Source organism: Ambystoma mexicanum, chromosome 2q (assembly GCF_040938575.1).
Source record: "Ambystoma mexicanum isolate Mex_15411 chromosome 2q, UKY_AmexF1_1, whole genome shotgun sequence".
In the NCBI taxonomy this organism is placed as follows: domain Eukaryota; kingdom Metazoa; phylum Chordata; class Amphibia; order Caudata; family Ambystomatidae; genus Ambystoma; species Ambystoma mexicanum.
Genome location: NC_090924.1, coordinates 1,462,927,000 through 1,462,954,560, shown reverse-complemented (window position 1 = coordinate 1,462,954,560; position 27,561 = coordinate 1,462,927,000). Strand labels below are relative to the sequence as shown.

Sequence of the window (27,561 nt, the reverse complement as noted above, 5' to 3'; positions counted from 1 at the left end):
TACTCAATTGCTACATATTCCCTCTATTGATCCCTTCCTGTAGTATGAGTTGATGATCACTACTGGTGCTGCATACAACAACTGCAATTTCTGCGGGTGGTCTTTTTTGGCCGTATGTGATTGTTACCCAATAATAAAACTCATGTATTAAACACTCTTCAACCACTCAAACCCCTGTGATAATATCCTGTTTTTTATGGAATTAAGGTTGTTATTTCATGGCATTACCCAGTATTTTTTCAAAAGTCCTGCATTTGAAAAAAGAATGGCATGAGTAGGATAGTGGGATGCAGGGAAAAGGAGAGTCATCAGAGGAGGATAGTGAAACAGAGGGTAGGACAGCGAGTTAGAAGTCAGGTGGCATAGACATGGCTCTCATTCCTACCTGCACCATCATTATCTCAGACTGTTTTCTAGAATGACCCTGTTTCTGTGTCTCGCTTCTCCTCTGCAGTTACATCATCACATGCGCAATGTTCACTTTAAAACCTCGTCTGGTGACAGCATCTACTTCGATGCTCATGGGAACCCACCCGTGTTGTATGAAATTTGGAACTGGAAGCACTTTTATCCCAACGCGGCTGAAAGTACCAAGGTGGGAAGCTTTCGTCTCAACCCTTTAGGGGAGCCTCAATTGCTGATCAATGACAGCGACATCCATTGGCACCAATTGTTTACGCAGGTAAGACCATTCACAGAGGCTAGGAAAGAATGTGGGAGAATGGTTAAATATCACAATAAATGTATTGATCACACAAAGTTCATCAATAGGTAATGAGGCAGCGACTTCACTGATTATATTCATTTATAAAATGCTGGCAGGCAAAAGCTTTTCTTTAAATTTACTAGTGATCTTTGTTAGGTTGAAAGTACTAACCTGAGAGATATATTGAGCTCTTGACACTTCTGGCTGCTGGTTAATCACCATCTTTTCGGCCTGTGTGACCTATCCAAGCTCCCACTGGCAATGTATCTCAGTTTATTGTGGCCCTTAGGAGACTGTAAAATACTCTTTGTATTTGTATTTATTGTTTTATATAGTGCCTTAATCCAAGGCGCTTTACACTGAACAACAATATATACATTAAACATGGAACAGCAGAAGCAATAACGTTGAACATGAGTCAAACCAGAAAATCAGCTTGTAGAACAATTTACATATGAGAAAGAAGAGGAGAGGAGGGGGTGGAGAAAGAAGCGGGAGAAAGAGTAAAGTGAATAGTAGGAAGAGGGAGATTTAGAAGAGAAGGGAAAGATAAAGAGCAAAGAGAAGGGTAGAAGAAAGAGGGAAAGAAGGGTAAGAGGGGAAGGGGATCAGGGAGGGGAATGAAAAAGAAGAGATTTCAATGAGGAGCGGAAGGAAGAATAGGAAGGGGAGGAACAGATAGAGAAAGGTAGGGAGTTCCAGTTTAAGGGGGCAAGGAGCTGAAAGCAACGGAAATGAGAAGAGGCACAAGGGGCTGGGGGAACTGAAAGTAAGAAGGGTGCCCCAAAGTTATGCTACTGTCTTCTGCCCAGAGCAGGTTTGTCCTGCTTGGCTGCCTGTGCTGCTCACTGGCTAGTGGTGGGTTTGTGGGTGGTGTGGGGAGTCAGACGAAGGAGTCAGACAAAGTGATTGCATTTGCATATAACAGATGTATTAAAAGAAATAAGAAATGGCCATCTTTCCCTGTATCGAAGGGGAATTCCCTACTTACTGAATTCCAACTCAGGTGCTCATCCTCAGGGTGGTTGTCCAAATAGAAATTCATCCTCTGTCCAAAAAAGTCTCCTTATCTGGCCCTACCACTCATCAAAAAGAAGTTCTGCAAACAGAAAAAATTGGGTCAGGAGACAGGCTTCCTTTTCCTGGCCCAATGGACTCAGCCTGGTTGACTGAGTCAAAATTAGTCCTTGTAGACAGTTTGGATTAGCCCTGGTAGTTCCTAAAAGAGCTTTACAAGAACCTTGTGAAATAATGCACAATTAGCTCTTCTCAGGTTCCAATATGGTTCCTTATTTACACAGGAAGTATTTATTGTCTCTCTTCTGTTCTTCCTCTTCCTTTAATGTCCTCACACTCCCTCGGCTGAGCGAGACTACTCTTGGACTCTCCTTGGCTTTTCCTGTGACTTTGGTAGACACGGATGTAGGGAGAAGTACTGGTGTATCTTTCTTTATTGCTCTTATAATCACTGTGACAAGGGGGATTACTCCCATAGCATTCATCACTTCTGATATAGCTTTTGCAATGACTGTGATGAGGGAGATTACTCCTGTAGAAATCTTCACTTCTGATATAACTTTGGCAGTCACTGCGATGAGGGGGATTACTCCCTTGGCAAACCTCACTGTGCCCCAAACACCTACCAGGGATCTGATGGGATCTGATGGGGGTGCCTCTTCAGTACCTTCTGGTGTTGCAGACTGTTTTGTTCTTGATGGACATGGCCAGTGTCTCTCTCACATCTCACTGCTGGCCACTTGCGGTACCTTTAGCTTGTCTGTGTTGGTGTAGTTCAGGGACCGAATGGTCCACCTCTCTGAGGCCACGCCACAGTCAGTCTCTTTCCAGCCTCTAAGCAGGTAGGTTCTGCATTGTGTTACCAAGCACACCTCCGACTTTTCCACGCTGCCTGCAGAACTGTGGATCAGCATCTCTCCATGCTCTGTGCTTTCCCAGCTTGAGGCTTTCCGGGCTTTGCATGTTTGAGACCAGTTTATCCCGTTTTCAGTAAGTCCTTCCTTGGTTTTTATCTCATTTGGCTGGGTACCTCCCAGCAGATAACCAAAGTCCTTCTTCTGTTTTGGATGACTAATCCTGCTGCCCCTTTGGGGCCAACCCATCCCAGTACTTCCAAGCTTAAATCAGGAAGCGATTGTTATAATTCTTCACTCTTCTTCTTCTAAGTACTTTCAAGTTCCAGTCAGTGACCATTCTGTTTGTTCTTCCTCAACTTTGTGGTGTTAAGTCTTGATGGTTCACAGGAGGAGATATTATAATAGCAAACCATAGTGTTTTCAGGTTGGGTCTGACAGGACATTGGCGTCTCAGTGTTTCAAAGGGTTGAGTAGTAGGGTGTTCAATGATGGAACGGGAGTCCTTATCCCCAAGAGGGGTGTCTTTCCATGTAAGGTCCCACTAACTGCCACCCTACGAGGATTATTGCGTAGCGGTATCACCTCTCTAGTCTCACAGGGAAGGGCTCTCCTCTGGGGAGAAGTGACGAGATACCACGAATCGTCACAGTTGTTAAAAAAGATTCACAAGACCGAAGCTATATATCCTTTTCATGGAACAAAGTTGTGCTTTCTGCAGGTCATCCTAAAATGCAGGCCATTTTTAGATGTCCAATGACACTCCGCAGCAAGACTTTGTTTACTTTAAATGTATGGAAACAAGTGTGTGGCCATATATTGTCATGACCTTCCTGGGTTTCAGGATTGGGAGTATACAGGAGCTGTGACCCGATCTAACTGACTGTACCAATAGGGTATCTGGGATTTACTGAGAAATCCAATGTTTTTGTCCAGAAAGGGGCCTGGATTGATGTCTGATTATGTGCCCTCCAAAGTTTTAAACTGTGCAATACATTTCAATGGAACCTCAATCTGCATTCAGCTCTGAAGACACCCATGTAGGTGATGCTGGGATGCGGTTTCTGCACCATATGAATGCCAGTCACGAGGGCGTGTCCCAAAGCAGCTCAAGTAAATTATTTAATCTTTTATAACATGCTTAAAACCAGAGACCAAAGATGGCGGCTGGTAGAGGGTAGACATACCAGCCGTGCGCTCCTGCTTCTCGGGGGGAAATTGAGTGGTCCACCACCCCGTTACGAGATGGTACCACCCGCAAACCTGAGGGAGAGCCCCCTGACGCGCCTGCAGGAGGAGACATTTGGGCTGTTGCAAAGAGGAAGGCTGATTCCCGGTGGTGCGTGTGCCCCGGGCTGGATCGGCCTGCGCTGTTGCCAAAGAGTCTGCCTCTCGCGGTGCAGAGCCTGAGGGGAGGTGCCTGATGGGCTCCGGGCAGCGGGCGGTGCCAGGCTGGTGCCGTCTGGTTGAGGGTGCCCTGTCCCGGGGGCCGCGCCGAAGCGGAGAACGGAGGTCAGCAGTCGGAGCCTAAGAGCGCGGGGCCGCTGCAGCTTTGGGCGGGCGCCCGCTGCGACAGGCGGGAGAAGGAGGGAGAAGGAAAAGGAGAATCGGCCGGGTCCCCGCCCGTGGCACTGGTGAAGTAGCCGAGGTCCGGGAGGAAGAGCACCACATCCCAGAAGTATCGCATTGAGTCGGGGATCTTGCAGGGAGGCCTGAGGGGGAGCGGGCGGGTCCCCGGCCACCGGAGAGAGAACTACGGCTTGAGTGTGTGGCGGGAGCTGCCCCAGCCGCTCCCGCAGCAGTGGTGGCATGGGCAGAGGCGGCAATAGAGGATGCAGAGTAGTCCAGCTGACCCCATATTGTATCTCTCACGGGAGGCGGCAGCTGCATTTAAGAGGCCCGTTGTGCCCCTCATCCTAAGGCTTTAACCATAGGGGCCAATTGATATTTTATCAAGTGCTAAGGCTGGTGATTGTGGATCACTCCAGGCTGTGTGGACCCCCGTATTGTTTACATAGCTGGATCTTGAGACTGCAATTGACTACCCCTCCAGCATCTAACATCCCCCCCCAATTGTAGCTTTCCAGCGGTTTCATACTAATGGTCCACTGAAGAGAGTGCTTCCAGGGTGCAGCAGCCACAGCAAACATACTTAACAGCCCCGGTGGGGGTATAACTTGGGGTGGAGGTCATCGGCGCGTCACTGGCCTGCGCTAGGAGGCGCCCCCCGTGAATATATTAGGAGGAATATATTAGGAGGAGGGGCGGCCGCACTCGGAGGTGGAGGAGTGAAGGGTAAGCAAGAGCCGGATCCCACTGTATATGCTAGAAATTGATTCAATGGCTGCACGGGACAAAGGGAAAAGCGGCAAGTCGTCACAGGACCCACGGGGGGTGTCCTCTGTCTCTCCTGCTTTTTGCTATATATTTAGAACCCCTGTTAATAGCTATAAGGGAGACGGACAGGATTCAGGGCGTATCTTTTGGGGGATACCAGCACAAGGTCACGGCCTTCCCGATGACATGCTACTCATGTTGACGCAGCCGAATGGATCCGGCAGGGCATGCATTTAAGTGCTGACCGAATTTGGGGAGGTGTCGGGGTTGCGTGTCAATTGGCAGAAGTCCGAACTGATGAATCTATCCCTTGGGGAGAACGAGGCTAAACAATTGAAGGCACTCTCCCCGTTGAAATGGAGCCCGGGCGGGTTACGATACTTGGGGTCCGGGTGACCCCTTCCCTATGCGGCTGGTATGGTTACGAATTACCCCCCCATGTTAAAGGCAATCAAAAAGGATTTGAATAGGTGGAGCAACCTTAGGATTTCGTAGCTAGGGAGGGGGGAAGTACTAAAAATGGTGAACCTTCCCCACATACTTTCTGTTCCAGGCGATCCCTCTGTCTATCCCCGCGGGCTTCTTTAAGGAACTGGACCGTGTGGTCAAAGAATTTGCTTGGGAGGGAAAGAGGCAGCGTGTATCTTGGCGTTGTCTCACGGCGTCCAGAGGACGTGGGGGTATCGGTCTACCGGACTTTAGGCAATATCATGAAGCTGCGCTTCTCTGGGCGATTAGGGAATGGTTTGCAGCGGGCTATGAAAAGCATTGGGTAAAAATGGACAGGGCTGTCGCCCAACATCACCTGGGTGAAGTACTATGGCTCCCCCGAAGGCTGAGACCGCCTCATATATACTTGAGCGATATTACAAAGGGTATGGTAGACACATGGGACAGGGCAGTGGAGAGGCGAGGGATCTCATCCTTCCCGTCCCCGTTCACGACGATCTTCAATAACGGGGACTTTACGCCGGGGCTGGAGAGAGGAGCGTCCCGGATGTGGGAGGAAGGAGGATGTAGGACCCTTAGAGATATGTTTCATAACCAGGGAGTGAAGACCTTTCAGGAATGTAAGCTGCAATTTGGAGTTGGTGAGGGGAAAAGGCTCAGACACTGGGTCATGTCAACGGAAGTCAAGAAGGCAGCTACGCCCGATCTGACAATTAGAACGTTTCCTCCTAACTCACAATGGTTCCAGGGGTCTTATATCGGATTTATATAAACTATTATAGAGCATGGCCCCGAAGATCACTTGGCCGTACATGAAGGGATGGGAGCAGCAGGTGGGGGTGGAGATGGAGTGGGGGGAGTGGGAGGGACTATGTAGGTTAATCCCAAGAGTGGCCAGGGCTTCTCAACTACAGGAAGCATGGTATAAGTATATCTATGGATGGCTTCATACCCCTGCCCGGCTGCATGCAATGTACCCACCGACTTCAGATGCCTGCTGGAGGGGATGTGGGGAGGTGGGCACAGCTGTTCATATATGGTGGGACTGCCTGCGTATTAGATCTTTTTGCCGTGACATTGCACATACCCAATCTACAGCCCTGGGGGTGGGGGGGTGGTCAAGACCCTCGGGAGATTTTGCTGGGGAAGAACATAACGGGAGGGGAGGGGAGGAGTCGGGGGAGCCACAAGGCGAAAGTGGTCTTTACCTTAGCGGCGATGGCGCTAATCGCTCAAAAATGGAAGAGCCCGGTGATTCCCGTGGAGCAGGACTGGTTTAGGAAATTATGGGATATTGTTTCATTGGAATGGGCCACGTACGCGGCGGAGGGGAAACTGGAAAGATTTGCTGCCGATTGGGGTGAGACACTGGACTATCTGAAGGGGGAGTTCAGGTAGCAATGGTGCCCCCAAAGACTGACGCTGCTGGACTTCCATTGTTGAGGAGGTGGAAGGGGGTCTTCTAACTACAGATCTTACTTACGCTACGACCGGGGTTGGAGGGGGGAGGCGGGAGGGAAATGTTGTTGGTTTTTCTTCGTTCTGAAATTGTTATGTTTTATATGCTGCAATCAATAAAGAGATGTTTTAAAAAAAAAAAGCAGAGACCAGTCTCGAAGTGTGGGGCCAGGATTCAAACCTGTGTTGCTTCCAAGACAAACACGTTGACCCTGAGCTATCTTCTTGGAAAAGGGACTTGACTAAGAAAGAAGTCGAGTCGGCGTTGAGATCCGGCATAAGACTGCTAGATGAGTAAAGTGCTACTGGATGTGAATATAGACGCTATCAAGTGGTCAGAGCGAAACACATTGGTGATCCCTTCCTCTGACCATGCAGGGCCTGCTGAGTACTACTCTGCCGAACTCCTTGTTCCCTTGAGGGTCACTTGCTAGACAATGTGATGCATCTTCAGTGGCTGGTGTAACACCTAACCTGAAGGATAGTGCATAGGCTCTGTGAACTTCAACTGCTAGATGATATGAACATCGCCTCCTAAGGCTGTGTGGAATCCCAGGCATACATTCTATAAACAGCTGCTGCAGTGATTGCATTACTGGTCTGATGAAACTGCATCCTGACCTATAGAGTTAACTGCACTGATACTCCAGAATGAGGTTGGTATATCTGTGGTTATCCTACATTTTCCATGGCCCTTAGGTCGTCCTCCACTTATGGGGATATTCACTTGCACAACTTCGACTGAAACTGACATGTCTTGACACTGGCCTCTAAGTGAGAGGCCTTCCTGTTGCTCTGTACCTATGTGTTTGCACTGAGCACAAGCTGGGTGCTTGTGCTGACTCTAGACACTTTGACCGCTCAGCATTCTCATCATCTCACAGTTTTCATCTTAGGTTTACACTATTAATGAACAGGTGCATCGTCCACCTTGCTCCCTGCCATCCCCCATTTGCTCTCTGCCTCAGCCAAAACAGTTGCAAATATATAATTACTGGAAATTAGTAGCCGGCGCAGCAAATCCACGGGATACACTGCATGTGGATTGGCTCTTTTCCGAGCCATACCACTGTGTAATCCCATGGACGCACTTGCGTGCATCGCGCGCCAGATACACTCTTTTATTTTATTTTTTCAGGGGACCACACGTAGTCCCTTCTCCCTTTTCCAAGGTGGACATTTTTTATTTTCATTTTTTTTCTCCAATGTAAGTGAATGGCCGCAATGGAAAGGAAGAAGGGACTATGCATGCTACATTCTCCCCTTCCATGGCGGTCATTTTCTTGTTTAGTATGGCCCCACAGAACCAGAAATGGGACTGCGTTTTCTGTCCGCGGCGGGAAACTTTTTTGTTTGCTGTTATTTTCTTATGACTCCACACCCTACCCCTCTGACCTACAAGCCTAGGTTTACTATTTATTTATTTATTTATTCAGATTTATTTAAAGCGCACGTCAGCCCGGGGGCATCGTGGCGCTGTTACATGAGAACATACATAATCTGGTTACCGTGGAAGGAAGATGGTTACAAAGCAGTTTTCATTACAAGGCACATTTCGTAACAGACGTATGCGAGCTGGTGTGGGTGAAGGAAGGATGGAGTTAGTTGAATAGAGTGGTTTTGAGAGATTTGCGAAAGGAGTACAGAGAAAGTTCTGCTCTGAGTGAGTTAGGGAGGGCATTCCAGAGCTTAGGAGCTATGTGTGGGAAGCCTATGCCGCCGGCTTTGGCTCTTTTTACAGTGGGTACTCGGAGTTGGTTGGCGTGATGGCTTCTTCTGGGACGGATGGAAGAGTTCTTAGTTATAGTTTCAGATAGGTAGGGGGGTGCTGTGTGATTGATGCACTTGTGTGTGAGAGTGAGGATTTTAAAGTTGATTCTTTCCTTGACTGGGAGCCAGTGGACAAGTCTTCTGGCCTGTGAGATATGGTCAGTTTTGGGGATGTGTAGTGCAGCGCGGAGGGCATTGTTTTGCACTATTTGGAGCCTGCTTAGGTTTTTAGACGATGTGCCTGCCAGGAGGGCGTTGCAGTAGTCCAATCTGGCTCCTATAGTAGCTCTAGCTATGGAGAGGCAGTTAGGCTTGGTGAGGTAAGGTTTGATGGCGTAAATGAGTTTGGTGGTCAGAGCAGACGCTGAGGCGATGGCGCTGGTTTGTCTAGTCATTGAGAGTGTGGCGTCAATGTAGACTCCTAAGGTCTTGACGGCAGAGGAGACAGGTATGCTAATACTGTCGATGATCATGTGAGAATAGTTGGGGCTGAGTTTGGTTAGTGTTTCGTTGGGGGCTAGGATGATGATTTCGGTTTTGTCTCCGTTTAGGCAGAGACCATTGATAGCCATCCAAGTTTGGATAGTCGAGTAGATTTTGAAGAGGGCTTCTGAGTCTAGGTCGTAGTCTCCGGAGAGGGGGAGGAGAACTTGCGTGTCATCTGCGTAGTTTGTGTACGCTATGTTGAGGGAGTCCAGTAAGTCAAAGAGGGGTTTGGTGAATAGGTTGTAAAGGGTTGGTGCAGTGCAGGACCCTTGTGGGACTCCACAATTTATAGTGGTTTTGGGGGGGCGCTGTCCTGGTCGGAGTACACTTTCATGGCCCTACCTTCAAGGAAGGATGTGATCCAGGTGGTAGCCTTGTGAGAGAAGTGTGCAGCATTGAAGAGGTGAGATGTGAGCATGCTGTGGTCGACCAGGTCAAATGCTGCAGAGAGGTCGAGCAGGAGGAGGAGAGCAGGTTTGCCTGTGTCCATTATTTTGGTAATTTGATTTTTTAAATCTAGAAGGGCAGTTTCAGTCCGATGGCCTTTGCGGAAGCCTGATTGTCTTTTGCCTAGGATGGTGTTGGTTTCCAGGTAGTGTTGGATTTGATTGTGTGCGGCTTTGTCTAGGATTTTTAGGAGAAAGGGGACGGTGGTGATGGGGCGATAGTTGTTAGGGGAGGAAGGATCGAGAGAGGGTTTTTTTAGGAGTGGACGGACCCAGGCTTCTTTTAGGCATTGTGGTACAGTTCCAGATGCGAAGGAGGCATTGATGAAAGCTGTAATGATGGGGGTGAGGGATTCTGAGCACTCTTTGATTAATGAGGGTGGGCAGATATCCCCTTTGCAGGTGGAAGGTTTGATTTTTTTGAGGAGGTCCTTGACTTCCGTTTCTGAGACTTCTCTAAAAGCAAAAAGGGGGGTTTGTGAGAGAGAGTTGTTGGTGGAAGGTGTGGGCGAGCAAGTAGGGGTGTTGAGAGCTTTGCGTTGTGAGGCTATTTTGTCTTGGAGAGTTTTAACTTTGTTGAGGAGGGCAGCCTGGATGCCTGTGCACCAGGCTTCATCCTTGATGATTTCAACTGGGCCGGGGGCAGGTGTGGTGAGTTCTTTGAATATGGAGAATATTTCTCTTGATTTGGAGCTGGCATTTGTAATTCTCTGATTGTAGGATTCGGATTTGGCGTGGAATATGGCTTTTTTGTAGGTCAAAGAGATCTCTTTAAAATCTTTAAGCGAGGATTGATTAGGCGCTGCTTGCCATCTGGATAGGGCTTTGCTTTTCCTGGTGCGAAGGTCAGATAGTTCTTCAGTGAACCAGGAGTTGCAGTGCATTGATTTTTTCCCTTTTTTTTCTTCTAGAGGGGCAATGAGATCGATGGCTTGAGTGAGCGTGCTGGAGTAGATGTTGGCTAGAGAGGTAGGGTCATGGATGAAAGGAGGCTTGAGTTCAGGGATATCGAGGAGAGGGGCGAGGTTGGAAGCAGTGAGTTTTTTGGAACTTCTTACTTTAGCGGGTGGGGCATGAGTTAAGGTTTTATGAGTGGGCGTGGTAGGAATGGAGAATTGAATGAGGTAATGGTCTGTCCATGGGAGGGCCGAGATGGAGGTAATTGCAGATGAGCAGTTGTGATCAGCTAGCCAGTCAATGGATCTGCCTTTGTTATGAGTGGGGGCAGTAATTATGTAACTATGAACTGCCTATCTTTACTATGCAGGCACATTGACACCTACATTAATAGAACATAATACTATGGGTGCCCACTCGAAATGCTTGTTTTCTGACTGACAATGGCAACATCTGAAAATGTGAGTGCCTGCTCTCTTCCTATGCGTGAATCTTGACTGCATTATGATATGATAGTTTATTAATATAGCACCTATACACAATGTGTTTCAAAGCACTTCAAGGCAAGGGAGGAAACAAGGGAAAATACAATGACATTCTTACAGGTCATGAACAGTAAGGATGTGAAATAAACTATCGTACTCGGCCCGAAGACATTTCAGATAATGCAAGAGCTAAGACATAGATAAGGAAGGGAGTGGGAGAGTGGGAAGGAAATGGCAACAGACAGGCGACTACCGTACTAGGCCTGACGAAATTTCTGGTAGAGCCGGAGAAAAACAAGAGGTGAGGGAGAGGGGTGCAGAAAGGTAGGGGAGGAACAAAACAAGCAACTATCATACTAGGCCTGATGACATTTCAGAGAAAAAAAACAGACAGACGAGGTTGCTATCATACTAGGTCCAGGGACAATTCTGATAGAGTAAGTGCTTAGAAGAAAGTAAGGGGAGGAGATAGGAAAAGGGAGAAAGGGGGAGGAGGAGAGAACAGAGAGTAAGCAGTCAAAAAGAGTGGAGAAGCAAAAGGGGAGAGCGAATACAATTGCAGAAGTTAGTAGTAACACAATGTTGCAAGGCAGGATACAAGATGAAGATGGGAGCAGCATGATTCAGGGCCACCATGAGTACAAGATGCAAGGAAAGTCCAGCATGAGAGTTGAGAAAGGGTGACGCAGGGTGACGCACCGTGAATAAATGAAGTCCATAAATGTCAAATCCAGCATTGGCCACAAGACAGTGATGGTGAAACTAGAATTTATCAGGACAGACTCCTGCAGAAGTAGGCTTGAGTGGGGTGAGTAGGGAGAAGGGTAGAAGAATCAAGCAAAACAGGCAACACCTGTGTGCGAGAATGGTGGGGGCACAAGGGAACATGACGGGGGGACTAGAGGGGGTCGGATTGGCCTGTGGGGACAGAGGGAGTAACACATGTTGGTGCATGCTTACCTGCTGTCTGACCAGGGGTTTGGGCCATGGGTCCTCCCAGTCCGAACAGGAATTGCCCTTTTCTTCATCTGCCCTTCGCTTAGGACGCCCGGGTGAGAGACACCCTTGATCTAAGAGTTAAGAAGGAAGAGTCAGGGCTAGGAAGGTGGGTGGTGCTTAGGCCATGTGACCTAGATCCACTTGCACCTGCCCCCCATCTGCAAAGCAAAGAGGCTGGAGGGCTCCTTAAGTAGGGAAAATGAGCGGCAAGCAGGAAGGCACTAGGTGGGCAGGGCTTGCTAAGTGGTGAAAAAGGGTGGCAAGCAAGAAGGCACCAGGTGGGCGGGGCTTGCCATGTTTGATCCAGGAGGAGTCAGTAATCCTGAAGCCTGGGGGTGAATCAGTCTTTGCAAAGTGGAGTGTGATTGGAGTGAGTAAAATCAGGTGAAGTCATCTTTACTCTTCACTTCTATGCTGTTTTGCAGACTGTGTTTTATAATGCACTCGGTGACGAATCTGAGGAGGGCATCCCTTATTCCCTAGGGGGAGACCTTTCTCATGGCCCCAGGGTGGTGCATCCACAGTACAATAATCCCCCTACGGGTGGTGCACTGAGGGAGGTTCACATGGGGAAGGAACCCCTCTATGGGATTGGGAACATCATCAGAGAATGCGATATTATCCTGCTTCAATACACTAAACCATTCTCCAACTTTAAATGCCCCTTCCCCTTCTCTAGATAGAGCCAATGTATTTTGTTGTTAAAACAGTCAATCCAAAATACATGATAAGACTGAAAGACCAGAAAGGACAAAGTATTATACATATGGTTTAGAAACTTGAACTGTGAAGATCACCACGAGTCCAAGGATCACTCTAGAGACTAGAGTGTGCCGTCTAGTTTCTCAAAACAAGTGATTGGCCCAAAGAAGTACAACAATCCCACTCAGGAATTTAAATGCAGCTCAGTTGGGACACAGACAGGAGAGAGCGTTCCTCTGAAGAGGCACAGAGGGAGCCGTGCAGTGAAGCAGCAGAGCCGCAAAGGAAGCTGTACCGAGAGGAAATGGAGAACCCAAAAGTGTTCCACCATAAGAGTACTCCTCGGGTTGCTGCTGAGTGAATCCTCTAGGCGTTGTAGTCTCTGGAGAAGTGAGGGAGAGAGAGAATACACAGCCGGGAAGTGTCGGAAGACTGAAGAGCTGCTTGTTAGGCAGAATCGCATGCAGTACCCTTTGGGAACACTACACACACATACTTGCCAACCCTACCGATTTAGGCGGTAGGATACCACTTTTTAAGCAGTCCTACCGCCTACCGATTTTTTTTTTTTTACATTTTTTTTTTTTACATTTTTTTTTTTTTGCCCACGCCAGCTCGGGGGAGTCTTTCAAGGGCTCCCCCGAGCTGGCGTACAGGGAGAATGCCCGGCATGCAGGCTTTTAATGTCAAAGGCACCCACGGCGGTGGGCTAAAGCGCCCCTCCGCCGCGGGTGCCTTTGGCAAAAGGCGCCATTAGTCCCCCACCACGCCAGCTTGGGGGAGTCTTTCAAGGACTTCCCCGAGCTGGCGTAGTGGGAGAAGGTGCGGCATGCAGGCTGTTAATGTCAAAGGCACCCACGGCGGTGGCCTAAAAGCGCCCCTCCACCGCGGATGCCTTTGGCAAAAGGCGCCATTAGCCCCCCACCACGTCAACTTGGGGGAGGCTTTCAAGGACTTCCACGAGCTGGCGTAGCGGGAGAAGGCGCAGCATGCAGGCTTTTAATGTCAAAGGCACCCACAGCGGTGGGCTAAAAGCACCCCTCCACCGCGGGTGCCTTTTGGCCAAAGGCGCCATTAGCCCCCCACCACGCCAGCTCGGGGGAGTCTTTCAAGGACTTTCCCGAGCTGGCGTAGCGGGAGAAGGGGCAGCATGCAGGCCTTTGATGTAAAAGGCGCCCACGGAGGTGGGCTAAGGGCACCCCTCTACCGCGAGTGCCTTTCACAAAAGGCGCCATTAGCCCCCCACCACGTCAACTCCGGTGAGTCTTTCAAGGGCTCCCCCGAGCTGGCGTGATGGCAGAAGGCGTGGCAGGTGCCTCATTGTCATTGAATGCACCCGCGGCGGCGGGCTCATTCAATGACAATGGGGTGCTGACGCGCCCTATTCCTGTTATTACCTCTTCGCCTGACTATTTTTGAAACTTTAAGATTCCTACAGATTTTTGGTCACAGAATGTTGTCATGTATGCACACAATTAAGACTAGAAGTGTCCGTACAATTTCACCTTTGGTACAAGCCTGTACTACACAGTAATGTGGTAGCAGTGGCTGAGCAGCCAGACTTATCTGAAGAATAAAGTGAGCTGTACAAGGGGGTACACAAAGGACTAGCAATCACAGTCATTTAAACAAACACGTATTCAAGGTGTCTTGGTAAAAGAATATACATTTATTTACACAATCAGTTGGAAAACATTCCACTAGTAAGATCAGCTCAATATCACAATCTAATATACTACAATACAAAACCAACCTATTTTTGAACAAGTTCAGCTCCCCTGAAGTGGGAGCAAAATGGCACTTCAGTTACTTAAAAAGGGGTAAAAAGACAAGGTTAAGAAGAATCAAGGCACATATAATTTCAGAGGTAGGGCAAATAGTTTCAGTTCACTACAACCAACAATTCAATTCAATAGGCCTTGGCCAAAGTCAAAGGTTCAGAGTCTTGTATAGGATAGCACAGTTCTGGTAGTAAACGGTTAAGTCTTTGCCACGGTTTTTAGAAGTAGTTGGTCAGACGAAAAGTTAGATGTTGGTTTAGGGAAGGACAAGCCTTCAAAGTTGGGAAAGTTTCACAAACTTTCCCTGCGGCCGAACAGAGTTCTGCACCGTACCTTTTAAATGAAGAAGAGCTGTAGCTGAGGCAGTTGTTCCTGGCAGTTCCTGCAGATCTCGCTGTTTCTGAGCTTCAGTCGTGGGGACAAGAAGGAGGATGTCGGGAGGTTCCTGCACTGCCCAGAGAAGAGGCCACAAGCTTGGCAAAATGTCACTTTAAGGTGTGAGTGCCTTAAAGACCACAAACTGGTATCCTTCCCACTGTCTATATCTGGTTTTCAACAGCACTCTGAAGAAAATTCGACCAGTATAGGGACGGTGTCCAGGTGACTTGCGAGTTGGTTGTTCCCACCAAACTCAATGGAAGAAGTTAACCTTGAAGGGCTTCTCTGTCGATGGAGTTTCAGGCAATTCGGATCTGCAGCAGGACTTCACCGGGGGACCAGGAGTTGCAGCAATCGTCTTCCTTCAGCTCGTCTTCGGTACTTTCGTTCCAGTGGTGAACTCTGCTTTCCAAGTCCCAGAGACCTGCTTTAAACAGTTTTCCCCCATTCATTCCAGCCTGGCTGTCACTCACACGGCAGGGTGGCTGTCCTTGCCAGATAGCCAGCCGGCCAATCACGCCAGAGTGCATTCAGGTCTCCTAGGAGACTAAGCACAGGGAGTTTCGGGAACCTCCCTCACATCCTGTCCACCCCAGATACTCAGGTGCCAGGAGGGCTCTAGCACTGAAGCCCACCAAAGGCCAACAAACAAAGGGACCAAACCTGCTTTTGCGCACAGAGTTAAACACAAGAAGGACCTTTCCTAAAATAAACGGCAAAAAAAATCGACCAGAGTCTGTTTTTAAAGATAGGTATTGTGCGCCATATTGGAAAACATGGCTGACCCGATTTTTTACTACCGGTGTTCACGGTCGGTAAAAAAACATGGTAGTTTGTTAAAAACCACTGCCACCAGCCATTTCAAGTAGAAAAGAGTAACATTTGACTGTTACATGAGTGTTTAGACTCAGGGGATACTAGGCAACCCCTCCAGCACTCTATAGGAAGATAGTGTGTGCTGGGTCTGTAAATATAAAGAGACTAGTATAGTCAATTTAACTTTACATGCTCTGGGTGACAGTAGTCAGTCCCAGAGAAGGCTTTTAAACCTTGGGAAGTCTGAAAGACATCCCTGTGCCACTACACTGAAGGTGCCGTGTGGCTCACAAGAAAATGATGATGCCTATGGAGTTGTTTTAAAACTCCATATCCAAAGAACACAAAAGTAAAACGCACTGAAAATGAAAAGTTCAAAGGCCCAAACTATAGCAAAAGAGCTGGAGGGCTCTAAGGTAGAGGGAATTTAGCACTTGGGTGAGAATTCTCCCTAAAACCGCTGAAGACCCCGCTGGAAACCTGAACACTACCAGAGCCTCGCAAAGGGACACAGCTGCCCGGGAACCACTGATACCTGCGAGAAGGAAGAAAACAGGTGTGCAGGCTGCCCGGGTGGTGCTGGGGTCCGGGTAAGCAACATGATGAATATAAAGCTGTAAGAAGAGGGTCTGGGACCCTGAATGTGTTGTTTACTTACTAGGAGAATGAACCAAGCGGATACAATGCAGCGTTGTGAGCTTGGGACCTGCACCGAAATAAGAGATCGAGAATAAGAGGGTCTGGGATCCTGAATGCAAATGAAACAAATTATGTAGAGTTGTATGTCTGGCAGGAGAGTGAACTAAGCACATACAACGCACCAGTGTGAGTCTGGGACCCTGCCCCATATGAGGAAAAGAGGGCCTGGGACTCTGTGAAAGAAAGAGAAAAAGTCCATAAGAAAACACTGTCATTGCAGGAGACAGAACCAATCTGTGTAAAGAATTGCGAGTGTGGGACTTGCACCCACATGAGAGGTGGAGATCAAGAGGGTAAAGAACTCTAGAACTGACAAAAAGGAATCCTACACTTGATAGCATACTGTGCCTAGTTGCTGGGATAAAGGAGCACGGACACAAGATACATTCCCCTTTTTTTAATTGCCCAGTGACATTTAATCTAAGAGAAAAAGGGCTCATAAACCTTAAATGAATGAGCATAAAATGTGAAGAAATCTAGGGGAAAGGAACACAACCCTAGCATTAGAATCCTGTACTTTTTATTACCAGAGAGACAGGGAACTTTTATATTGGTTGAACTGAAGTGAATCAAAGTGGTTAGAATTTATTTTCAGTTATGAATATATGAATGCAGTATTACATTTATTTATTGTATTTATTTATATATTTGTAGAGCGCTGACATCCCGCACAGGAAAAACAGAACACAAAGAACGGGACAAGGAGGCCTAGTAAACCAAGTAAGCATTTAGGAGGTTCACTTAAACAGGAAGGTTTTCAGTGCCTTTCTGAAGGACTTTAGATCAGGCAGGAGTCGGAGTGCCGGATGTAAAGTTTTCCAAAATGAAGTTGCTTTGATAGGAAAAGATCTACCAAGGCCCTTTGTGCGTTTAGCTTTTGGGCCCTGACTTAGGCCTAAGGTGGTGGTGCAGAGACTTCTGGACGGCTGATACAGAGGTACCAGAGTTTTAATGTAGTCTGGGAGTGAGTCGTTACCGCAGTGATGAAGTAGGGTGCTGATTTTAAAAAGAACACGTTCCTGAACAAGCAACCAATGGAATTCTCTCCTATGGTTGGAGATATGAAATCTTCTGGTGATGTTTTTAACAATATGAACGGCATCATTTTGATGTCACACCTGGTTGCAGCTTGCGGCCCGCTACGGTTCCCTTTCGGTGTCATTTCCCATCACTATGTCGTTTAACGGTACCTTTCTGGAGGCCTTGGCGTTGGCATGGCAACGCACGTAAGAGTGGGAGAAGCATCGCGTGACTAGTCAGCTGACCTGATCAACCCGAAACCTGATGGAGGCCTGCCTCCGTGACCAGGGTTAAAGCCGGCATTGATGCACGGCACGGCGCTTCTGTTTGAGCTTTTCTCACCATTGTTTCCGTGTGACTTTCTGATTCCTGTTCCTGACCTTGCTTCATTCCACAGACTCCGACTGCCTCTCGATTTGGATCCCTGTTGTTACCGCTAATTTACTCAACCCGGACTGCTTAAGGACTGCCTTGCCTCACGACTTCATCCTTGGCCTACCCGACTGTTGTTGACCTCAGATTGCACTGGACTTCCGTGTTGTTCCCGCACAACGCTTCCTCTCTGCCGCCTGCTGATTCACACAAGGCGTGCATTCCACAGGAATTCCAAGGTTCTGCCCTCCCTGCGATCCGGACGCTGCTACTTCCTTCTTTCTGCATCAACCTGGCACTCGGTAAGCAGTATTCCCGTTTGTGTCTTATTGTTGTTGTTCCCTGAACATTGAGGACCGCCGTCATTTTCCACTATTTCCACTTGCTGACTGCTTCACCTCCCCACATTCCTGCGATTAACTTTCTGGTACTTCGTATTCATCCACCTCCTTCAGTCTCCATTGCTTCTCAACGGCCTCCATTAGAAGACTCTTACATCCCTGCTGCAAGTGCACTCCTGGACACTCTGCTGTGGTGCACCATCCCGGATCTAGTGCGCTCCTTGTAACGTTCGGGTATAACTCCCTCTACTAACTACCCGTTTGTTATTTTATCCTACCATTGTTTCCCTTGGCTGTCTTTCTTGACTCATAAGTCACATCCTAAGAACCAACCTTTCCTCCATACCCACTCTTTAGTCTTATTTCCTCACAGTAGAAGTAATCTGTTCATATCATTTGTTGCAGGGCCCATTGCTGTCTACTCTGGGTATTCCAAGGTATAGCATACAGAAAGATTAATTGATACTAGTTGTGTCTTTCTATATGCTTAAGAGTGTGTTTTTCCCTTTCAGCATTGCGGTTAGCGGCGCGCGTGTTCCCTGCTCTTTAGTTTGACCGGTTCTTCTGCCTGTTCCGCTCAGCAGAAGGACATATCATATTAAAGAGTTCCCTCAAGTTGAGGAGGTCTGGTCAGGACAGACCTTGGCTTAAAGACCACAGATTGTCGTCCTTGTCATTAGACCAACTACTGCCTCTGGGTCCTACTCAACGCCCCGGCCTGTTGGGTTATTTACATTTGAGTTGTCTGACATTTCCTAAAGTTTGCTGTGGAAGCCCCACATAGCAACGCGGTAAAATAGTGCAGTCTGGTAGCTCGGGCACTAGTGGCACAGTTCTTCTCAGTGATATAGGGGCAGAAGCACTTTATTAGCCGTAATTGCAAGCTTGATTGAAATATTTTACCTGAGCATCTTAGTTGAGGGATGCCTTAGTTTGGACCCCTAAGGTTTTTACTTTCGGTTGTGTTTTGATTATGTTTTCTTGTATGTAGAAACTGCTGTATTGTGAGCTGAGTTTGGCTCTGGCTTGTTGAGAACCAAATATCAGAAGCTCCGTCTTGCTGCTGTTCAGGCACACAGTTTTCAGACATCCAACTTTCAACGAGGCCATAGATGTTGGACAAGTCTTTTACATGATCACCACAAAGTTCAATGACCAATTGGGTGTCGGCGGCATAGTTTGTAAAAATGCACCCAAGTTATCCAGAAGAGTGCAGAGCGACCTGATGTAGAGATTAAAAAATAAGGGCGAGGTGGAAGCACCCTGGGGCACCCCACAATAAATTGGTGCACAAGAGGGGAATGCAGGTCCCCATTGAATTTTGGACTCTCGATTAGAGAGAAAGGAATGGACCCAATCCACAGCTTCCTTGGAGCACTGGCCGTGATCTTTCCAAAAAATTAGAAGAAGATTGTGGTCTATCGGATCAAAAGCCACTTTCCCCTAATCCATGATTTTTAGCAAATGGGATTGAAGGTCCACAAGAGGTGGCTCTGTACTAAAAGATGGACGGAAGCCTGACTGTCGGTTATGAAGGATGTTATTTGATTCGACAAAAACTTGCTGCTGAGTAGTGGCACATTTGGACAATATTTTGCCTATTGCCAACACCTGAGCATCGTGCACTCGTCTGCATTACTCCTTTCTTCGCTGGTCCAAACCATGGGTAATATAACCTCTCTCTCCCTTCTTCCCAGAACGAGAGGTGGAGCATCTTTGCCTATTGCCAAAATCCAGGCATCAGGCACGCATCTGCAATAGTCCTCACTTCTCTTGTCCAAACCATGGCCTATAATCTTCAGTTCCCTTCTCTCAGAAAAGCAGGGCAGAGCATCTTTGCCTATTGTTAAAACCTGGACATCAGGTACTCATCTGTAACTGAGAATAAAAAGCAGTTGCCAGTGGCCTATAGCCCAACACACCTCCAGGGTGATAGAATCACCTTGGCAGAAAAATGGGGTACATTTGAAGTGTTCCATTCTGGTGCCAAGATGAAATGGAGTACTTAAAAAGTACCACTTTCCCAGTAGCTCTATGTGTCTCAATGGGCAACATATCTGATAAAGGTTTAAAGTGACAAGGGGCCTTCTGAAGACTTCAGGACACGTCTCTCTGTCTACAAAGTGAACATTGAAAAGAATAGACGAAAAGAGGAGCGTTAAGAGACCCACACATATGGTTAAAAGAACCATCTCATGTTGGTGGACTAGTACGTAGGGGTAGGGTCTCTCAATGTCTTCAGAGAGGTGGCCCTATGCCAGCGCTGGGCATTGTTTTGGGAGATGGGGCACACCTCTGGGGGAGGAGTCATTTTATGTGATGTGGCACAGCTAAGTCATCACCTGACGAGTATGCACTCTCATTAATGAAACCAAGGGTTAACCAGCTATCCTAAAAGGACTACAAGGGGGTACAAAAACAACCATCAAGTCTGATGACAAAGTGGGGAGCAGATGTACTCAACACTGAGCAGTATCTAGTAGAGGGCTATAGGCTGCTATACAACCCTGTATGCTGCGAAACATTGAGACTCTCGTCTTCAACATCAAATGGGAATATGACTTTCCACCGATCAAATGGCACAACAAAGGCTTGCTCAGTGATGAGTAGGAATTACTTTCATGTGCACACACAGTTACTCATTGGTCGATTATTTCTCGGAATAGTTTCACAAAGGCGCATGTGGTCACTTGCTGTGTGCATCTTAGGGCACCCTGTTGATATGTTTGTGTTCTATGACTACATACCGGAACGTCATGTGCGTATGTGATTTTATTTCTTATTAGGTTGTGTTTGTTAAACTAGTTCTTTGTTATGACTGTAGTATGTTGTATACTCCTTTTTAGATAGTGACTGCTGCTGTGAAGAAAGAGCCAGTGAGTAGTGTTTAAGGGCTACACTGGCATATAGCCTGAGGTCATTTTGTGTACCTCAAGTTGTTTATATTGGAAGGACAATTTATTTGCAAGCGTGTTCTCATGCCCCCTCTGATTTTTGATATGCTGTCCATTGTATGGCCTCGGTTTTCCTGTGTGTGGATTGTGTAGTATTCTTTATTATTTTAAATCAGCCTATCTATCCCATATACCATGTTAAGGAAATAGTAACCCTATGCAATGGAAACCCGAAAAACAGCTCTTGAGGTCAAGGTAAATACCTACCCAACATCTGGACAATTGGAGCAAAATCCCGGGTCATCGGTTGTCCCAACCCAATATATTCATCTCTTTCTCATGAAATAGGAACAAGTGGTCAGTGCAAGGGGACCCCTGATTACTTAATGTGTCACTCCTGCTGTTACTGGGGTTCTGTAAGGAATCGGCAATCTATTCTTTGCAACTCCCTTTGAGGGGTGCAAAATGAAATTCTATTTCCATGGATTTGCTTGTATGTGTCATGTTGTCAGTAGTTGTTCGCATGGTTATACCCTGCCTCTGCCCGGTGCTATCATGCGCAGACTTGCATTTGTTTTAGTAGGTGGAGTACTGCTCACCCTGAAGGATCACTGTTTCACATGGTTATACCCTGCCTCTGCCCGGTGCTATCATGCGCAGACTTGCATTTGTTTTAGTAGGTGGAGTACCGCCTACCCTGAAGGATCACCATTTCTCGTGCTTATACCCTGCCTCTGCCCGGTGCTATCATATGCAGACTTGCATTTGTTTTAGTAGGTGGAGTACTGCCCACCCTGAAGGATCGCCATTTCACATGCGTATACCCTGCCTTCGTCCGGTGCTATCATGTGCAGACTTGCATTTGTTTTAGTAGGTGGAGTACTGCCCACCCTGAAGGATGGCCATTTCACATGCTTATACCCTGCTTCTGTCCGGTGCTATCATGTGCAGACTTGCATTTGTTTTAGTAGGTGGAGTACTGCCCACCCTGAAGGATCGCCATTTCACATGCGTATACCCTGCCTTCGTCCGGTGCTATCATGTGCAGACTTGCATTTGTTTTAGTAGGTGGAGTACTGCCCACCCTGAAGGTTCTCCATTTCACATGCTTATACCCTGCCTCAGTCCGGTGCTATCATGTGCAGACTTGCATTTGTTTTAGTAGGTGGAGTACTGCCCACCCTGAAGGTTCTCCATTTCACATGCTTATACCCTGCTTCTGTCCGGTGCTATCATGTGCAGACTTGCATTTGTTTTAGTAGGTGGAGTACTGCCCACCCTGAAGGATCGCCATTTCACATGCTTATACCCTGCTTCTGTCCGGTGCTATCATGTGCAGACTTGCATTTGTTTTAGTAGGTGGAGTACTGCCCACCCTGAAGGTTCTCCATTTCACATGCTTATACCCTGCTTCTGTCCGGTGCTATCATGTGCAGACTTGCATTTGTTTTAGTAGGTGGAGTACTGCCCACCCTGAAGGTTCTCCATTTCACATGCTTATACCCTGCTTCTGCCAGGTGCTATCATGTGCAGACTTGCATTTGTTTTAGTAGGTGGAGTACTGCCCACCCTGAAGGATCGCCATTTCACATGCTTATACCCTGCTTCTGTCCGGTGCTATCATGTGCAGACTTGCATTTGTTTTAGTAGGTGGAGTACTGCCCACCCTGAAGGTTCTCCATTTCACATGCTTATACCCTGCTTCTGTCCGGTGCTATCATGTGCAGACTTGCATTTGTTTTAGTAGGTGGAGTACTGCCCACCCTGAAGGTTCTCCATTTCACATGCTTATACCCTGCTTCTGCCAGGTGCTATCATGTGCAGACTTGCATTTGTTTTAGTAGGTGGAGTACTGCCCACCCTGAAGGATCGCCATTTCACATGCTTATACCCTGCTTCTGTCCGGTGCTATCATGTGCAGACTTGCATTTGTTTTAGTAGGTGGAGTACTGCCCACCCTGAAGGTTCTCCATTTCACATGCTTATACCCTGCTTCTGTCCGGTGCTATCATGTGCAGACTTGCATTTGTTTTAGTAGGTGGAGTACTGCCCACCCTGAAGGTTCTCCATTTCACATGCTTATACCCTGCTTCTGTCCGGTGCTATCATGTGCAGACTTGCATTTGTTTTAGTAGGTGGAGTACTGCCCACCCTGAAGGTTCTCCATTTCACATGCTTATACCCTGCTTCTGTCCGGTGCTATCATGTGCAGACTTGCATTTGTTTTAGTAGGTGGAGTACTGCCCACCCTGAAGGATCGCCATTTCACATGCTTATACCCTGCTTCTGTCCGGTGCTATCATGTGCAGACTTGCATTTGTTTTAGTAATAAATGTCCCATTCTGTGATTTTGTGTTAAATTTGGGCTAATGTTTACATCACAAACTTGCGTCCTTACAGCAGCCATAAACTTATAAATTCAATTACTTTGAATATATTGTTGAATTTAAGAGTTATCAGGATAAAACCGTATTTAAAGTGGGTTCTTTAGTTTTTTTAACCTTACTTTTTTTAATACAATTTTATGAGTAATAGATTATCCCCAAATGCTCTTTACCAATCCCGTTCAGATACTCCCTTCATCCTGGGTGAGTGTCCTAACATTTAGGCCACCACAGCTCTGGATATGAAATGTGCTTGTGCACCTGAGAATTGTGAGTCCCCATGTGTTGGGGACAGGAAATGCATGTGTCGGTCATTTGACCCTCGGTTGATTGACAAACATGGGGTGCACAAGCATCGGAAGCCTGATCCGGCGTCTCCCTCCTTCAGGCTGAATCAAGCTACCTGAGAGCATTATATTCGATAATTTCTACTCCAGCCCAGCACGATTTGACTTTTAAACGCTTCGTGCATCTCTGGTTCGCTTCTTTCATAGCACATCTACTTTGTTCATCCTGAAAGCCATTCTCCAGCTTCGCTCTCTTGGCACCTCGTGGACGGCAACATGGCAACCTCTATATCACCTCCATGGACTATCCCGCCAACTTCTGCCTCTCACCTCGGATTTCAGAGCCAGCTCTATCTCCTTCTGCGCCTCCCACCCGGCTTTCACTTCGGCTCTTCGAGTTGCTGCTGGCTGATTGCTGCTCTCTCCTACCATTCACTTGGCTTTGCGACCAGAGACTGTGTTCTCCCTCTATCGACCGGCATCTGCGAATGCTCCGGCCAACGGCTGCCCGGTCCTCGCACAGTCCCTGTTGTGGCTTTGTCTGTGATCTCTGCACTATGCCCGGCTTGAGTCCAGCACTGTCTCCCTGCCAATCCACAGTGTCTGCTCACTGTCTCAGGTGGCGCTGGTGAGTTGCGTCCTATCCGGGGGCGCTTGTGTGCAGTGTCCCCCCCTTCAACCTGCTCCGCCCTCCAGCTGCCAGGTCCTCCCACGGGCCCCACTGCGGATCTATCTAGGAACTCAAGGGCCCTTCACCTGCACTCCGTTCAGACAGCCTTGCAGGGTAGGGTACGCCCTGTCAGGGGCCGTTTGTATGCGGAGTCTCCCTCGTTCAATCCTGATCTGGTGAGAACTCTTCAGGTCCTAACATAAGGTGCATAAGGAAAAATAGACTTTCTTCCTTGGTGTCCCCTTTTTATCCCATTGTTTTGTAGGGTTGGAAAGAGGCCCATTTGGTGGGGTTCATAATAGCCCACAAACGCTGAAGTAGGGGAGGACAGGTTAGAATTGCAAAGGGATAAATACTGTGTCTCGCCTTAAGGCGTTTCCATTCCAACCTCTAAGGATCCTCCAAACAGGTGATCCTCCTTCGCTTATCCACCCCCAGGTCTGGGATACAAAAGTGATGGCCCTTCCCTGGCCACCTGAACAGAGGACCCCCATGGAGTATATGTGAGAACGCCCTTAGGTTCTGACACACCCCCCCAGCCAGCAGGCGATCCCCAGTCTAAATCACTGACACTACTTTTTAGGCTCATAACGTATGTTTTGTCATATTATGTTGATTTATAACGCACACCGTTACCACCCACAGGCAGCCTCCTGTGTGTCTGACCCACCATGAGGAATCCATCCATTGACAGCAGTCTTGGACTTACAAAGCCCACTCTAGCTGGATTACAAGTTTGATCACGATCCGGAAAATGTAACTGGGTTGGGTGGGGGGTGCAGGCAGATGGGAGCTCTTGCTGGGAGAAGTGGGGTTGTGAAGAGAGATCAGTCATTGGCAAGATCTACTTTGAATTGTAGCTCCATCCCTAAATGCAGAAGAGGCCAGTCCTCTCTACATTGATAACTTGTTCCAGCGACTGGGTATATGGCAGGAAAAGCGATGGTTTCTACTTCTCTCTCACAGTTATTTTCTTCCTGCTTGGTAAGGCTTCTGGTGGTGCATTGGCCTTCAGAAATAATGACTTTCTCAAACAGGTACAGTGGTGTTTTGGTTGTGGCTGCTTTGTATGTGATGCAGACTGTCTTGAAAATCATGCATGCTGGAAGGGGTACCCAGTGCAGCCCCTTAATGGATACTGTTCTTAAAATTCAGAAAAAAGAGGATGATACATTTAGCAGAGGACAATCATTCACAACTATTATCGCATAAACGGCCCTTTGTGTTCCTGTCCTTATTATCACATCATGGGCCAGGATTATTATCACATGTGCCCTTTGTCATTTACTCCTCACATCACGCGTCCTGCGTTATTATCACATATGTCCTTTGTTATTTACTGTTCACATCCCTCGGCCTATGTTATTATCACATATGCCCTTTGTCATTTACTCCTCACATCCCGCGTCCTGCATTATTATCACATATGTCCTTTGTCATTTAATCCTCATATCTCGCGGCCTGTGTTATTATCACATATGTCCTTTGTCTCATCCCTCTCAAGACTCCTCGCTCCATGTGCAGTGAGAGCTGTGCTCCTGGATACAGAAAAGTCCTTCTGGAGCAAAAGCCAAGCTGCTGCTACAACTGCGCCTTCTGTCCTGAAGGAGAGATCACAAACGCCACTGGTGGGTAACATACCAATATTTACTGAATAATGTGGAAACCAGACAAACATTTAGTTTCATGGGCCGCATCACAAGTTGTGCAGTGTGGTAGAAATGTGGATGTGGCAGTAATAGCGTGACTGCCGCATTACTGCACCGCCCATTACGAGTTTGGGGGGAAGTTGGAGGATTCACCTCCAGCTCTGAGCTGGGGGTAAATCCGCCAACTTTCTGCCCACTTTCAGCGCAATTACATGGCGCAGCCACTGCTGCAGTAATTGTGCCGAAAATACCCTATCGAGTCCTATGGACTCCAAAAAAATGGGGACTTACACCGCTAGCGCCACTTGTAACGTGGGGCTAATGCCACCAGACCAATTGGCTGTAACAGTAATTGCATCGGGCGGTATTCCGGCGACATTAGAAAGGACATAAGAAAGGGATCCAAAATGAGAAAATATTGAAATGGTTTAAAGCTATTTTGCCCTCCTCTGTCATTTGCTGTTGGGCTTAACGTCTTGACTCCATTTGCTGCCTCTTCTACTTATGCCCGTGTTTCATGGTCCAGTGCTTTGGTGCTAAGAGCAGTCTCCCCATACTGCCCCTTCTCATGAATATGCTTGACTTATTGTACTTTCTAGTGAACCATATTAATAATTTGTCTGGATGGCACTAGAGCTGGGAAAGGATATATTTGATGGGTGTGATTTTCCAGTCGGCCTTTACTATAGATGAGGAGTAGCTGCATATGATTTGGATGGTGGTTCGGAATTGTTAAAAACAACCTTTACGCACTATTAAAAGATCATACATGTTCCAACAAAACGATCAGGGACATAATTTGGGGGTCACCAGGGGTTGCACCTGCGACCCCTGAGGTCTCCCTTGCTACCGCAGTAGTCTCCCTTTCTACCCCTAAAAATGAAAACAAAATATAAATATATATTTTTTTTTAAATAGACGCTCCTGGGCTGCGGCCAGTGACATGTGGATCTTTGTTTCGGGAGTGGCTGGCTGTCTTGTTCAGGCCTCTTAAAAAAAAACAGGGTTCCACAAGTGTAGCACTTTGAGCAGTGACCCTAAATAAGAAAGAATAGGAATAATAAATAATTTGTCTTTCTGGAATTCTGTACATTCATTTCTATATTCATTAAAGGTTTGTTTCAGGCACATTTCAGGTGGTGAGTCTCTGATTTAGTCTGTTTTTAAACACCTCAAATTCACAATGCAGACTAAAACTTCCAAAAGGCATTCAGAGTAGAATAAGCATCCATTTTGGAATAAGTATTTTGCTTTTCGTAAGTTGCAGTTATAGCATGTTTTTTCTGCCGTTGTCTCTGTTACGATGATCACAAGCCATTTCATCTTGGTGTCTTCCTTGGTCACTTGAAAAAATCCTTGTGCCTACAAGTTTGTGTACTGTGAGAAACCAGAAGGAGTCTCACCCACTAGTCGCCGGGGATCTGTCATTCAGGTAGCCAGGATACGCCCATCACTTTTGGATCCAGTTCCTGGGGGTGGACCAGTGCCGGTGGAACACTTAGGTGAGGGGTCTTTGGGGGGTGGGACACTGGATGGCGAGGTGTGGTATCCCTCCACCTGTAACACCTTTACCCCATCCTCACAAACACTTCCACACAGACAGCCCACTCTGGTAGAAAACAGACTCACACCTGAGCATTGTACCTGACATGTCCCACTAGTT

The 27,561-nt window shown here is 47.4% G+C and overlaps 1 protein-coding gene across 1 annotated transcript in view; it reads left to right on the top strand.

Moving 5' to 3' along the window:
• Window positions 1–27,561, top strand: part of LOC138568890 (vomeronasal type-2 receptor 26-like) — an 83,880-nt gene that overhangs the window by 11,254 nt on the left and 45,065 nt on the right. The window contains exons 2-3 of the mRNA XM_069646671.1: window positions 455–682; window positions 25,754–25,877. Coding sequence (XP_069502772.1) covers window positions 455–682; window positions 25,754–25,877 — 352 coding nt within the window. The remainder of the gene's footprint in view (window positions 1–454; window positions 683–25,753; window positions 25,878–27,561) is intronic.